Source organism: Taeniopygia guttata, chromosome 2, assembly GCF_048771995.1.
Source record: "Taeniopygia guttata chromosome 2, bTaeGut7.mat, whole genome shotgun sequence".
Taxonomy (NCBI): Eukaryota; Metazoa; Chordata; class Aves; order Passeriformes; family Estrildidae; genus Taeniopygia; species Taeniopygia guttata.
In genome coordinates this window covers 90,302,802-90,316,905 of record NC_133026.1, presented here as the reverse complement: position 1 = coordinate 90,316,905, position 14,104 = coordinate 90,302,802, and the positions used below count along the sequence as shown (strand labels likewise).

Here is a 14,104-nt window from a genome sequence, read left to right as displayed (position 1 = left end):
GATTTAAGTCAAAGCAGTTCAAGAAGTTCTTGGATGAAGGGCAGAAAGATTTTTTTAGGAGATACAATAAGGTTTAATGAAGTTTCGGCTAGATCTTGGAGGCTGATATATAAAAATATAGATGCTGTTAAAAGTAACAGCAGAGTGATGTGTGAACTTCTTTATAGACCATGTTCTAAAAGAATAATCTGATTTCTGACACGTTAGTAGGAGGCATGGTTATAAGTTTTGGTGCATTTGAGGTCAATATGAATTACAAAACTGGAAAAGTTACTGTCACACAGAAAGATTCAACAAGTGAAGCACAACAGGTCCCAGGTTTGATTAAAACTGTTCATAAAAAATGAAAGAAGAGTCTGATTCCTGTCCAGTGCTTTGGGTTCATATGCCAACAACCGCAGCTGTGCCTATGAACCAGATATAAAGTGGGTGATAATGCAGAAATCAGAATCCTAAGATTATTTTTTAAAAAAACATGTAAAATAGAATTACCTACAAATTGTTCAAATGAGGTGGTTAGAGGGAAAAAACCAATAACAGGCAGCCTACTTTAGTTTTCCAAGTGCTGTCTTTGATCTTGGCCTGCATTGTCATGAGGACTGAAGCTGGTATGCAGCCCAAGTGGAGCGTACTGAAGAGGCTCCATCAAGGGCCCTGCTGCAATTTCTGCTTCATTACCTTCCAAATTTTTATGTTAAGAACTCCAAGGGGGAAATCCTATAAATGCCATATACTCTACTGAAGTGCAAGATCTCTTTTGTTTTATGAAATCCTAAAAAATAACTATGTTTATGTGGCTCTAGCAGAGGCTAGAAAATGCCAAACTCATCCTCAGCAGCAGCAGCAGATGAGAAACAACCCATAAGATTGTGGGGAGAAGAGCAGAAAGTAGCAAATACAAAAGTTCTAAAAGCTGACTCCAAAAATACTACAAAACTGTTTGAAAATGTACTGCGCATTTATCTGCAGTAAATGCCATTATAATACTTTAACTTTCCTGTGTTTCACTAAAATGCTTGCAGGCTCTAAGAATCCTATTTGTAACTGGAGCACCTCTCCAAGGAAGAAAACTAGTTCATAGAAATCATGACTGCCAGAAAAGATGAGCAGTGATGTATGAAAATATAATCCACTGAACATCAGACCTGACAACCTCAGAGCATTTCCAGGCTAAGTCAGCTAATAACACCACTCTTAACACTGCTGCAGGTGGATTCACACTCAGCAGAATTCTATATTCAAGTTAAGAAATATTTTTGCCTAGAGCTGCTATAAAGATTAACAACGATGGAAAATATGTTAATTTGTGAAGCTACAAACTCAGAAGTGCTGCAGTGTGAAAAGAGAATTTAAACAAATACAGTTTTAAAAGTTAAAAGTTTTTTACCAGCCATAAAGTAAAAATGTCACATTGCAAAATATTCTCCAAGGGAAAATTTTGATTTTAGGTGCACACAAAAATTCCCATCATGCTAAATTCCAGTTCTTGTAACATCAAGTGGGTCACTATCAGTGAAGGCAAAATAGGCTCATTTGAAAAGCTTTTTAAAATTGCTCAGTGATGGGGTAACCTAGATGAAAGCAGAACATAAATTAAAGTTTGTCAAGCAACTATTCAACAATGGAGAGATGTGCAATTAACCTGAATCAATAGATCTTTGTAAATGTGGTACAAAAACTGTCATAGAAAATGTACATATTTTATTTATTTTCTTTGAGTATTCAAAACAGTGCTGTAAAGGATAAATATAAGCAGGTTAGACCTAATTTTATACTTCAGAATTTATTTACTAAATGAACCTGCTTTCAGATCTAAGCACATTTAGAAATGTATTTATCATTTATGAGCTTTACTCATTCTCTAAATGCTCAAGAAAAGCAGATGTTGAGAAGATTTTAGAGTAATATGATGAAAACTATTCAAAAAACAGTAGAAAACACATTCTTGAGATTTCAACAAACTGGCTTATGAATATTCTTCCTATTGCTTCAGCCTTGAGAATATTATTTGTATGCTTCAAGGTTTTTCATTTATCTTTTTTCCATGTTTCATTTTCCCAGCCATCTGATACCCTGTAAAAAATTACACTATTGATCTGAAAAAATATTTAAAATGAGCTCAACTGATCACCAAAACAATCAGCATTTCTTTGGTTTACATGACCTGCACTTAAAGTCACAGGCCCTTATAGTCATCACTAGATATTATTTTTAAATTGCTATACTCCACCCCATTATTTTAATCACTCACAGTTATTTGACATCTGAGTAATATAATTCCATATAGTACACTTGACACATTCTCCAAATGTGCTTGAGCAAGCTCTTGAGCCTAATCATTCATTACTAACTTACAGCAATACACCTGATCAGCACTCTTGAAGTATCTCCACTAATTCCAGACAGCATCTCAAAAGAAGTTTCTCCTACATTTTCTGTGAGCAAAAAGGATTTTGGAATAAGGTTTTGAGTTATAGTTGCAAATTGTTTATTAGAGCACTTTGCTAGGTAAAAACCACCTCCTGCTCATGATGAAGCTAAAGGAGATTTGTCCCTGATTAAAAACAAGAAGAGGATCAAACAATAAAATCTTATTATATTTTGGCTGCACAGTGAAATAATAATGAAATAAAAGTCTACTAAGAGAAGGGAGAACAGTAATACTAAAATTTTGCATCTTTATGGCATTTATTGTCCCAAAGGAGTCCTGGTGAAAAGCTAGTAAATAATAATTTCCTCATCCAGCTGAATCCTCAGTGAGAGTTTTAGATACACAGAACAGAATAAGCAGAGCTGGAACAATCCCAAGGCAGCAGGGCTAACATCTGTTCTCATGGAAAATAAAAGAACTGCAATTCCCTCAAGCACTCAGGAATTCAGTTTTATAATATTTCTAAAATATGCTAACTCCAAAACAATAGTGTTTTTAAACTCTAGAATCATGACAGAAGACCATTCACATCTCAAATATTAAGCTAAACCAGGTACTTCTCTAGTGCTCTCTTCTAGGAGGGAGGGGATATAAACCATATGTAGCTCTGAGGAAAGAGTCTACAGACTGAGGCTGATGCAGGATACCTAATCTTGCTGCTCTGACCACTCACACTGAGAGAATATGCTATGCTTCAAGCCTCTCTTTGGTGGTACTCATCCCCAAACCACTGAGCAGATGAAGGCTTGGAAATATCCATGTAAGATGTCTTTGCTTGTAATTTCAAATGGAGACATATCAGACAGAAACAGTAGCATCCCTAAATTTGCCATACATTTTTCCTTCTCTTAGGGTCACTGGATGCAGGAATATCGCTGAAAAACACTGTTGTTCTGGAATGCCCACAATTCATAGATTTTTTTTTTCCTTAACTTCACTGTATCATCTGTAATTACACACCTGGCAGTACGGTTGAGCTGTGCCAGTACCAGCCTGCATGACCCACACAGCATCTGCCAGTTACCATAAAAGAGCCTCACTGGCTCTTCAAGACCATCAAGCTCCATCTAGTACATACTTACATGGCCCTACTAAACACATGGTCCATGCACACCTGGCTTCTCTGGACATATTTCTGTGGAATTGACATAATCTGTTGCTGATCTGCTCTTCAACAAAGACAGTAATATCGATTTCAGGAAACGCATAGTCAGGTAAGAAGATGTTCATTAAACTCTAAGGATTAATAAACAAATCAGAACTAGAACAAGAGACACTGGAGACTGGAAACTCAGAAGTGTTCAGTGATGTAGATTAGAAAAGAGCCTTCCAGGAAATCTTTTTCCTTCCCATTATATTCTCCTAAATACACATTTTCCTGCAGTCTTCCTTTCCAAAATCACCGTTCTTAAGAAAGCATGTGTGCAGGCTGGGGACTTAGCTACAGATATAATTCCTCTCCAGGGCCTCTCCGCCCAGCACGCAGACCCTGCTGATACCTCGTCTGTTCCCTCTGCACTCAGGTTATTTCTCTCCTGGGGAAGGAGCAGTCATCCTTTACAGACGTTACTTGAAAAGGGGTTGAAGTAATTTTAACCTGCACTATGTAATCACAGCTCTCAAGACAGTTGTTTGCTAGGCTGCTGTACTGTCTGACACACTATGTGCTGCAACAGCTACCAAGAACTGCAACAGGTCCCAGGGCAGCTAAAGCACTTCAGACTTTCCCTTCTCCATCACACTCCTTCTGCATCTCCCTCTATAGCAATGTTTCAATCCTTTCTAGGGGGTGTTGCTAAATCAGTGACAGAAATGGAGAAATTCCAAACAGAAATTTAGAAATTTACCATATTGTCAATACCACATGCCTTTCACCACCTTTTCATTTTGGATATTTACTGCAGGAGAGACTCTGTCAGAGCAGTTCTTGCAGCATACATTGCAAACCCTGAACTTTTTTTATGGACTTCTATATGATGAAGAGAGGTGCTGATATTTTCTTGCTGATACAGGATCATCAGCAGAGATCCACACTGATGTGTCATCTGCCACTGATCACAAGATACTGACATGGTTTGAAGTCGAAGTACAGGTGGATGGAGCTACTCCAGATTTTCTATAATTTTAGGTGATGACATTTTGATGGTACACTTGTTGCAAGCAGGAAATTTCACCATAAGTGTCTGTAGAATTTTATCCTATCACCCTTTTTCAGTAGGCACACAACACTTCCTATCTCATATAAAAAAACCTGCAACTTGTTGAAGTAGGACATGGGGTTTTAATGCAGTGATAGAAGGTTCATAACATATTTCCATCTTTTTCTGAAAGATGGTGAAGAGGTGGCAAAGGAATCTACCTAGTAGTACTTCTGACTAAGCAGAAGACAAGAGGCCATCTAATCATCAGGAAAAACAATATCCTGCTTACTCCACAGACACCAAAACCTGTAGTTCCATGTTGCTGGTCCAACACATGCACACTGCTCACTCTTTCAGTATCTTGCTGTTTTCAAAGTGGCCTCTGTAACAATTTCAGACAAACCCAGCTAGCAAAGGAAAAAACTGTCTTGAAAAGTTTTTAAGCTTTTAAACCATCAATACCCTCTCCCAGCTTAACTGCTGATCTGGAGCAGGACGCAGCTTTCGTAAATTTAACTTTTTTCTTTAGTCTTTTCATCCTTCAAATTCAAGGAATACTGACAAGAAAAGCAAAACAAAAGAAAAGAAAAAGCAATCTCAACTAAATGAAAGGCTGATTAGAAACATGCAGCTAAAAACCAAATCACACTTCAGAAAAAAACTTAAAGTTTTAATACAACTGAAATGAGCTTGCTTTCTTTAGAAGCTTGAAGAGAACTACCCTGTGAAGTACAAACCTGCGCCACCACTCAGTGCAATAACCTTCCTTTGAGTTTTGTTTCCTTATTATTTGTAGGGACTTCCACTTTTTGTACAAAAAGTAGCAACAAAGCAGCTTCTAGGGCAAATTAAGCATTATGTTAAACGCTGCCTAGATACAGACAAAATTAAATATAAAACAGAGGAACCTAAGAGCTATCAGCCAGAGAATGTTTCACTAGCTTTTCTATAAATGAATGTTGTTCATTTATTTTCATCAAATATCCAGCTATTAAAATGACAGATGCTACAGTAAGTGTTCTACAACTTCAGACAAAAGCCTTTTTTATTTGACACCTACTACAACTATTAAATCGTCAACTGCTGATTAGCTTGAGGGCTAATCTTTGAAATGTCACAGTTAATTTCAGATCTCATTTCTAAAAGTTAGTATTTCCTTTTGTATGCAGTTTTACACTGTTGGCAGATGAAAACATTTGCAATGAATTTTCCTAATGAGCAAACATTGTTTATGACCTTATGCAAGCTTGCTGATGGCTTAGTTTAGCATCTCTCTATACTGAGGAGTCTCCTAAATGAACTGGCCACATAGAGAGCAAATTAGTTCAACCCACTGTACTGCTCTTGCTTGCTCAAGGAATTTGGACAATTTACTGGAAGTCAGGAGGGAGTAATGTAGTAAGAGATTCAGCATATTTATCTCTTCTCAGGTAAATGGAGATTCAAGGTTCAAGAAAACCAGAAAGCTCTGTAGGGAGTCTTGCAAACAGCCAGATCCCAAGTGCTTTTCTTTTTTGTGCTACACAAGCAATGCCCTAACAGGAATCAAGTTCTGAAAAATAAAAAGCAAAGCAAGGCACTAAATTCAGAACAGTTCATACTCACAGGGTCAAGTTTAGAAAAAACCTGAGACTCACCAAGGGTTGGTGGGGTTGTGAGTGTGTGCGTGTGTGCATACATTTATAGATTTTCCTATGTGTTTTGCTAGCTTTTTGTACTCCCTCAAATCACCCAATTATAGTTAATGTCCAACAAGAAATTTTCAAATGCTCAAAATTAATTCAAATATGATTAAACTTTCAAAAGCATTTCTCAGTAACAGATGTCTTTCTAATGTCACGTATTCCACTGCACACTAAACGTCTACCCCCTGCCCCTTTTATAAAATTTAATGTTCTTTTAAAGCTTTCTTCTATATTAACAAGAAATTGAAATTTCTGCCCTCCCCCCAAGACTTTTAGCTTTCACCCTACCTCAACCATGCCAACAAAGAAAATATAACTGCAGTTATATATAGCTCTTGAGGCTTAATTCAGAAGTGTTCATACAAAATTAGCTGCACTGATCGATGCTACTAACAGAAATGTTTGTTAGATTCCCATATTAAGGATAAATTAATTCTGCTGAAGTCCATGCTAATGTTATCTGATACTCTGCCAAAGACTGACACATTTTTTAATTTAAGCATCTTGGGCATGTTATTTTTCCAGGGTGATATGAAATAAACACTTTCTCCTGTTCCTATTCTATTGCTAACATGTCCTGTATTTCTGAGATTCCTGTACAGCACAGAGGCTTCTGAAGCCTGGAAATTGGAGGCAAGCTGCTAAGATAAATCTTCAGAAATAATCAGCATCAAAATACAAAGCAAACTTCATATAAATAAGCATTTCTCCAGATATGAAAGATGACTAGATCCATTCAAATGCAGGATGCCAGGGACAGACTTGAAAGCTATTTCATGGCTGTGGTTTCAATTGTGCAGCAACTACTGTGATGGAATTTTATCCTACTGTGCTAGTCTCTGTCTGACATAAAAGGAAAAGACAACACTGTATTTAATTTTCTCACTCCTCCACTGCAATTCTTTTTCCATTACACAGAAATAATAGAAGGTCATAAGGATGAGAAATAAATTAACAATTTTGAAACTTGATTTACAATAACAGATAGTAGCAATAAATGCAAGAAGCAGAACACCCTGCTGCAACAGTTCAGTCATAAATCAGTGAGAATGGTAACATTCTTGACTTCACATTAGTGACATAGGTGAAGCAAATAAAAAATTACAGAAAAACATTTTTAAAAATTAGTGTCATGTTTTGAATAAAAAAGGAATTAAAAAAACCCATCTGACATGCACTGTATTCTTTGCAATACTTGGCTCCCCCATGGAATCAAAACAAACTCCTAATATCCTGAGAACAAATGTGGTATTTAATATGGCAGCCTTCCAGTGCCCAAAGGGAATCAACAAGAAAACTGCAGAGTGACTATTTACAAGGGGATGTAGTGATGGGATAAGGGCCAATTGATTCCAACAGAAAGAGGACAGATTTAGTTTTGATATTAGGAAGAAATTCTTTACTGTGAAGGTCTGAGAAAGTGGAACAGGTTGTCCAAAGAAATCGTGGATGCCCCATCCGTCAAAGTGTTCAAGGTCAGGTTGGATGGGGCTCTGAGAGGGGCTGGAACTAGATGGCCTTTAAGGTCCCTTCCAACCTAAACCATTCTATGACACCTTTCCAAGTTTAATCAACTTTTTTTGGATAAAAAATATAAATATTACTGTAATTGCAATTTACTGTGTAGTCACCCGTAGTCTCTACAAAGAGAAGACAAAAGGGAAAAAAAATTCTAAAACAAAATCCATCTATTCTCTAGACAGATTTTGATTCCGTATACACTAAATATGATTTGGTATCCTGAGAAGATGGCATTAATTCCTCACTAATTATTAAGCCTCCAAGCTATATCATGGTAACATTGCACAAAATAAAGTTTGACTTTTCTTCTTCTTTTTTTTTTTTTAATTATCCCTAAGACAAACAGATTTGCTTTAGGAGAATAATTCTGACTCTGTGGAAAATTCTCCTCAGCTTTCACACATACGTGATGAACATGTTACAGGTAGAATGCTGAAAAATGCTACAGAATTGAAATGCAGATATATACATCTCCTAGACATATATTTTTTCCCCATCACTTTATCACTCCGTACTGATTCAAAGCAGTAACCATTCAGCAGAAACCTCGGTTGATCCTGCAAATCTAAATTACTTCCAGTACCTCTACCAGCTACATCAGGGAACTCCTCAGACATCTAAATTGTGTCAAAAAAACCTCTGTAAACACTTCTTCCATTTTCTGACACTCACATTATCAGAAAGAATGTGTATATTTGAGAAGAGGAATATATTTAGCAAGGCAATAGGACCTGGCACCTTATAAATCACAAGAGTAGTGTTGCATTCAGTTTATACAAATGTCTCTATCTAGATTAGGAAAAATGGGAAAAAAAGGTTCAAAATTCTTTTTTTTTTTTTATTTCAGAACTTTCTCATTTATAACCAATCAAGTGCTCTGATAATGAAGGAAAATAAAAAAATGCACACCATGAAAGCCAAACTATCCCAAATCAAAAGCACTCCTGTCCAGAATGCTGATTATTGAAGAGGGGCCACTCTAACCACTTACTCAATTGGAAAATGGCCAACACCAGTGAATCTGAATGTTTTCAAGAATTTGGACATTCAGATTAACTAAACTATAGGAAGATCCCTGCAGATCTTTCATTTTGCATTTCTAATCACAAAATCTTTTTCCGCCTGTAAAGCCATATCCAGTTTATCTTTGTAAAAGTGTAGCAGATAGCTGTATTACTATTTTCTGATAAAACGCCAAATTTATGTTTTCCTGCTATGTATTCAGAATGCACAAGAAATGTATATGGTGATCAACATGATTATAAGTCTGATAAGTATGAAGGCAAAATAAAAGAAAGAATCAATTTGCTAAGAAAAATAATCCAGAAAGAGTGCAGAACCCTCAGGAATATTTAAGGAATATCCATAATTTCCCTTCTAATAGATTTCTGACAGCAGAATTAGAATAAATAACATTTTTTTACTGAGTTTCTGCTGCATAGGATTTGTCATGTCAAGTCTGTGGGCAATAGCTTTATCTCTTTTCTAAATGCTGTCTCCTTGAAATTTTTTTAAAAATTAAAAAATTAAAAAAGAACAGAAAGTTGAAAGAATTATATTCCATATAATTAGGAACCAACACACTTCATCCCAAGTCTTTTCCAGATTGCTTAAAAAATTCCACAACCCCCTCCCCACTCAATGGCGTTGTCTTCTATAAATAATTTCAAAGAAAATGAAAACTGGGTAAAGGGATTTATTATTTATGACATGACAGTGTTTCTGATATCATATTCACAGAAAGCATAGAGAAAGCTACTTAATAGATTTTCTAGTTTTAGATTCTTTTCTACAGCTTCTTGTTTATCTTTTCTTATCTAACAAATAACAACATAGTTTATTATTGGATGAGTCTTTGAATATTGATAAGATTTAGTCCTCCCTTTTGAATCTTTTTTTCCCCAAAACTCAGTTTATATTTGGCACAGATAATCTTGAATAAGGGAATGTCCTTTTCCTTTTTAGAATAAGTTTTTTTAAATAAACTGTAAAAAACTTTATTTTAAAATACATATTCTGGAAAAAAATTAAATTAGATTTAGCACTCCAAGACATAAAACTCTTATTCCAGTGAAAGTTTTAAATTAGGTCACAAATGGCAGCATTTATTAGACTGAAGAATAAAAAGTTTAAAAGTATGTCTGGTAAAAATCAATCTGCTTCTTCAGCTCCAACTTCCTGAACACTACAATGCAAAATAATTAATACTCTTCTAAAATTCTATTTTCTCCATGCTTGTCTGGAAAAGCTTGAGCATTGTGTGTTGTAATTATGCCCTGAGAAAGTGTAGTTGCTATAGACTTTCTTCTCTCCATATCTCTGTCAATAAAATGTTTATGTGAATTACAGGTACAGGAAGCGTGATCCCTGCAATTACCAGATTTGGGCTGTGCATTGTCATTATGACTTGGTTGACCAATGATAAAGAGAACTATTTTACCAACTGCCTCAGACAGGTACTAAATACAGTGAATAATCATGCAGTAATTTCTCTGAAAACCATTATACTTGAGACTATAAAGTAAGTAAACATAGCTGAATGTGGCTGTTGAAGCTTTGATTCATTTCCTCCCTAGAGGGGATGCTTGTGAGATTTTGCCGGTGTCTCTGAAACTAGTAAAAAAGAGCTTTCTTTCAATCTTAGATTTTTTGGGGGTTTATTTTGTTGGGTTGGTTTGGTTTGGTTTGGTTTTTTGGGTTTTTTTTTCTTTTTGTTGTTGGAGAGGGAACAGTGAAGGGTAATTAAGCAACGCTAATGAAATCTATCAATTTCACCATAACTGGCTGCAAAACTAAACAGAAGGCAAAAAGGATAAGAAGAAACATAACAAAATAAAAAACAAACCAAAAAAGAACTGCACAGCAATAATCAATTTCAAACCTATTGATAGACATCATGCATGGAATAATGCAGGACAAATATAACTGAGTCCCTGCAGAGTCTGGTTCATAACTGCTACTGTCTGAAAGCTTCATCAAAGATCCAGTCCTACTGTGGATACAATGGAATAACAAATTCTTTTGCTGAAATTTTCTGTCTAATTTTGTGCAAAAAGAAAGTAAAATTCATATTGTGCAAGCAACCAGATACTAGTATTGTCTTGCCATATGGTTGGGTTTTACTTAGGAATACTGAATTAGTTTCAATTGTGTGCAATTAACAAGGACACCAAAAGTTTGAGCCTTTACACTTTGTTGATGTATTTGTGCAGGCATTTCCTCCTTGAACCCGTTTCTGACATGTATGACAACCTTAGTTCTCTACTTCATCTCTACACCTTTAGATGTTAATTGATATCCAAGACAGTTTGTTCTAACACGGGGACAGGATTTTAGCAGCTCCCTCCAAGCTTCTCCATACTCTTGATGCAAGGAGATGGCCCTCTGTACATGACTGAAACACGCTTTTCTTCAAACACAGTTTTCCTTATCTAGCCATATTGCAGACCAAGCACATTGCTCAAAAAAGCATGTTCCAGTACGTTCCTTGTTGCAGCTATTGGAAACTCCAAAGACCATTTTCCCTGAAATGGAGTCTGCTCATCTCTCTTGGTGAGCTCTGCAGACTCCTGAACACATATGCATCCTTAACTTCCAACTGATGTTGCCACAGATGCAATTAAGAAGTTTTAAGACCACACTCCTATCACCTGTTTTACTCTGCTAATAAGCAGAAGAAATGCAAATTCTAAAAAATAAAAAATACTAAAGGTTTGAAATTGTACAGTTGAAATCAGAATTAAGTTACTACTGTATATGAGCAGTTTGTAAGTCACTGTAAGTCACTTTGTACTCAACTGTGGAAAAAATACAAATTATAAAAAAATTTAAATCACAGCTGAAGCATGTTGCAAGAATATCTAGGATGTACAGCACTGGAGTTAGAGACAGTGTACTATAGCCTATTACCAAACCTAAATGATGGAGAGAAATCTGTATTTTCAGATCACATTCCAGTTACTCTTTAACTGCTAAAACTTTCACTTAAAAGGTCACTGCAGCTTGCAAAACTTGTGGTTCCCTTGAGACCACTCTGATTTGTTAATTCAGATGACATTCATGCTTAAAAATCTGATAACAAGAATTGTTCAGTGTCATCCTTTGACATCTGCAGATAGGTAATGAGCAAGACTGTCAAGGCATGAATTTTTAATATAAAGTGGAACTGGTAGCTCTGAAGGTAGAAGCAACTCTGTTTCTTTTTCAAGTGTACTTAATATTTAATACTTGTTTCAATTACTGACACAAAATCACAAGCCTCCTGCATCCCACAATTATCTGATGTGGACTTACCGTTACTCCGAAGAACCTGGTTTCATTCATTGCACTCAGAAAAATGTTGCCAAGTTTTTGATTTGAGTAGTTAAAATCTTCAATTTTTTGGTGCTCGTTGGTGGAATTCAGGTACCTCATTGCCCGCTGTAGGGAATTGGCAATCACCCATATTCCATCATAAGCGTAACCATGAAATTTGCTGGATTGCCCATCACCACGTCTAGCATTGTATTCCTTTTCATACTGCTGTGGAGTCTGCAGAGGAGATAAAATTCAGTTTTACCTCAGTACTTAATATTTTACAGAGTTGAATCTAAACCAACACCCGAAACTGCATCCTCCAATTTAGAGATGTGCATAACTAATACAGAAAAAGCCTCCAAAATAAAAATTATGAAAGAAAATAAAATTTAAGAAACATGTATAGTTTGATTTAAAAAGTGGTGGTGAAATTGGGAAGCAGAACTAGGAGACAGAGAGACTGAAAGCAGTTGTACTGCCTCACTGTATAAATGACAACTTGCTTTATTTTATTTTTGTACAAAAGGCTCCAATTCAACCAAAACTGTACGCTGGTGAGCCATAGTACTAGAACAGGGAATAAGTCTCTATCCCTGCAAATCAGTGGTCTGATTACACTTTACAGGATAACACAAATCAAATAACCTTTACTTGAGCAACTATTTGCTCAATACGAAATTTTGAGTGGAAATTTGTCTATATTTTACAAGTTCACTATGTTCTGGATGGTGTGCTGTAATATGATGAGCTACCCTTCAGTAAAGTTGCCTTTCATGCTCACTCAGCAAGACATGAAAGGCAGATGGAAAAAAAAAGATGAAAAGCAGCAAAATCAGGCATGTTTATTCATTGGTCAGAGTTTGTATGAATTTGTTCTGTGATAAAATTTTATGTGTTTTATGGAAACACCACATATATTTATATTTAAAACTAACCTCACCTCCTGCTCCCTAGTTCTGAGAGACACAAATCACCATTCAAATTGGCCATTTGCAGAGTAGGTTTAAATATAAGGGTTTTCTGTTTCTGTGCTCAACTATTTAACTTGAAGTGACACAGCACAAGATACTAAAGACTGTAATTCAAACTTTAATGTACATTTAACTAGAATGTTCATACTGGGGGAAGAGGAAAGACTTGAAGCAAGGGACTTCACTGCTTTCTTACTCTGTAGAAAATTAGATTTGATTTTTAAATATTTTAAAATTACAAACTAGTGGAAAGTAGTGAAACTAACTGTGATGGCTGCCCAGGTCGCTTGGTAGAAGAGCCCTTTAGCTTCACCTCCCTCCTTGGTGTTTTACTGTGCCAGCCCAGCAGTGAGAGAACTAATGGTATCATAAAATAGATGGAAGAAAAATACGAACCCTTCCTGATATAGTCTTATTTGTTTTTGAGCTGAGAGGCTCAAAATCCACTCCAATATAACCTTCCATGGCTGTAAGAAGATTTTTGCTGAGACACTGTGAGGAATTAATCCAAGCTTCCCACCAAAGATTTTCATACCACCCTGGAATAATCCACTGATATTTACTGCCATACATTTCTTCATCATAAGCCTGCAAATAAGAAAAACAGAAAATAGACATTGTAATAGAGGTATTGAACATAAAACCAATTGCTTTTGGTTAACTTTTTTCATTTTTACTGAAATGATGGTGTAATTGGGGTACACAAGTATTTTAAACAGTTTAGAATAATTACTTGGTAATAATGAAGACTTTTTTTGAAGACTCCTGATTTAGAATTTGGGAAATGAGAATTTACTAAACCCTCTTTTTCTTCAGTGGATCATTTACTAAAAAATAGAAAAATGAAACTGTGTTCTAGAACTGAGGGAGTTAAAGAGGAACACAAACGGAAGGCACAGCTTTCCACAGAAAGTTCTTTATAACACAACTATTACATGAGTGATAGAACCACCATGCTACCACATTTAAACTAAGTAATTTTCACCCTTAAATCAACTTAAGGACTGGGTCAACAAGAAAACTTGGATCATAGGCACCATTGAATCACACGTGGCTAAA

At 35.9% G+C, this 14,104-nt stretch overlaps 1 protein-coding gene across 4 annotated transcripts in view; it reads right to left on the bottom strand.

The window, feature by feature from the left end:
* The window catches only part of GABBR2 (gamma-aminobutyric acid type B receptor subunit 2), a 451,884-nt gene that overhangs the window by 215,304 nt on the left and 222,476 nt on the right, over positions 1 to 14,104 (bottom strand). For all 4 annotated transcript variants that reach the window (XM_072924427.1, XM_072924428.1, XM_072924429.1 and 1 more), the window contains exons 7-8: positions 13,442 to 13,633; positions 12,072 to 12,308 (exon numbers count right to left, since the gene is read on the bottom strand). In XM_072924427.1, the coding sequence (XP_072780528.1) occupies positions 12,072 to 12,308; positions 13,442 to 13,633 (429 nt within the window). The remainder of the gene's footprint in view (positions 1 to 12,071; positions 12,309 to 13,441; positions 13,634 to 14,104) is intronic.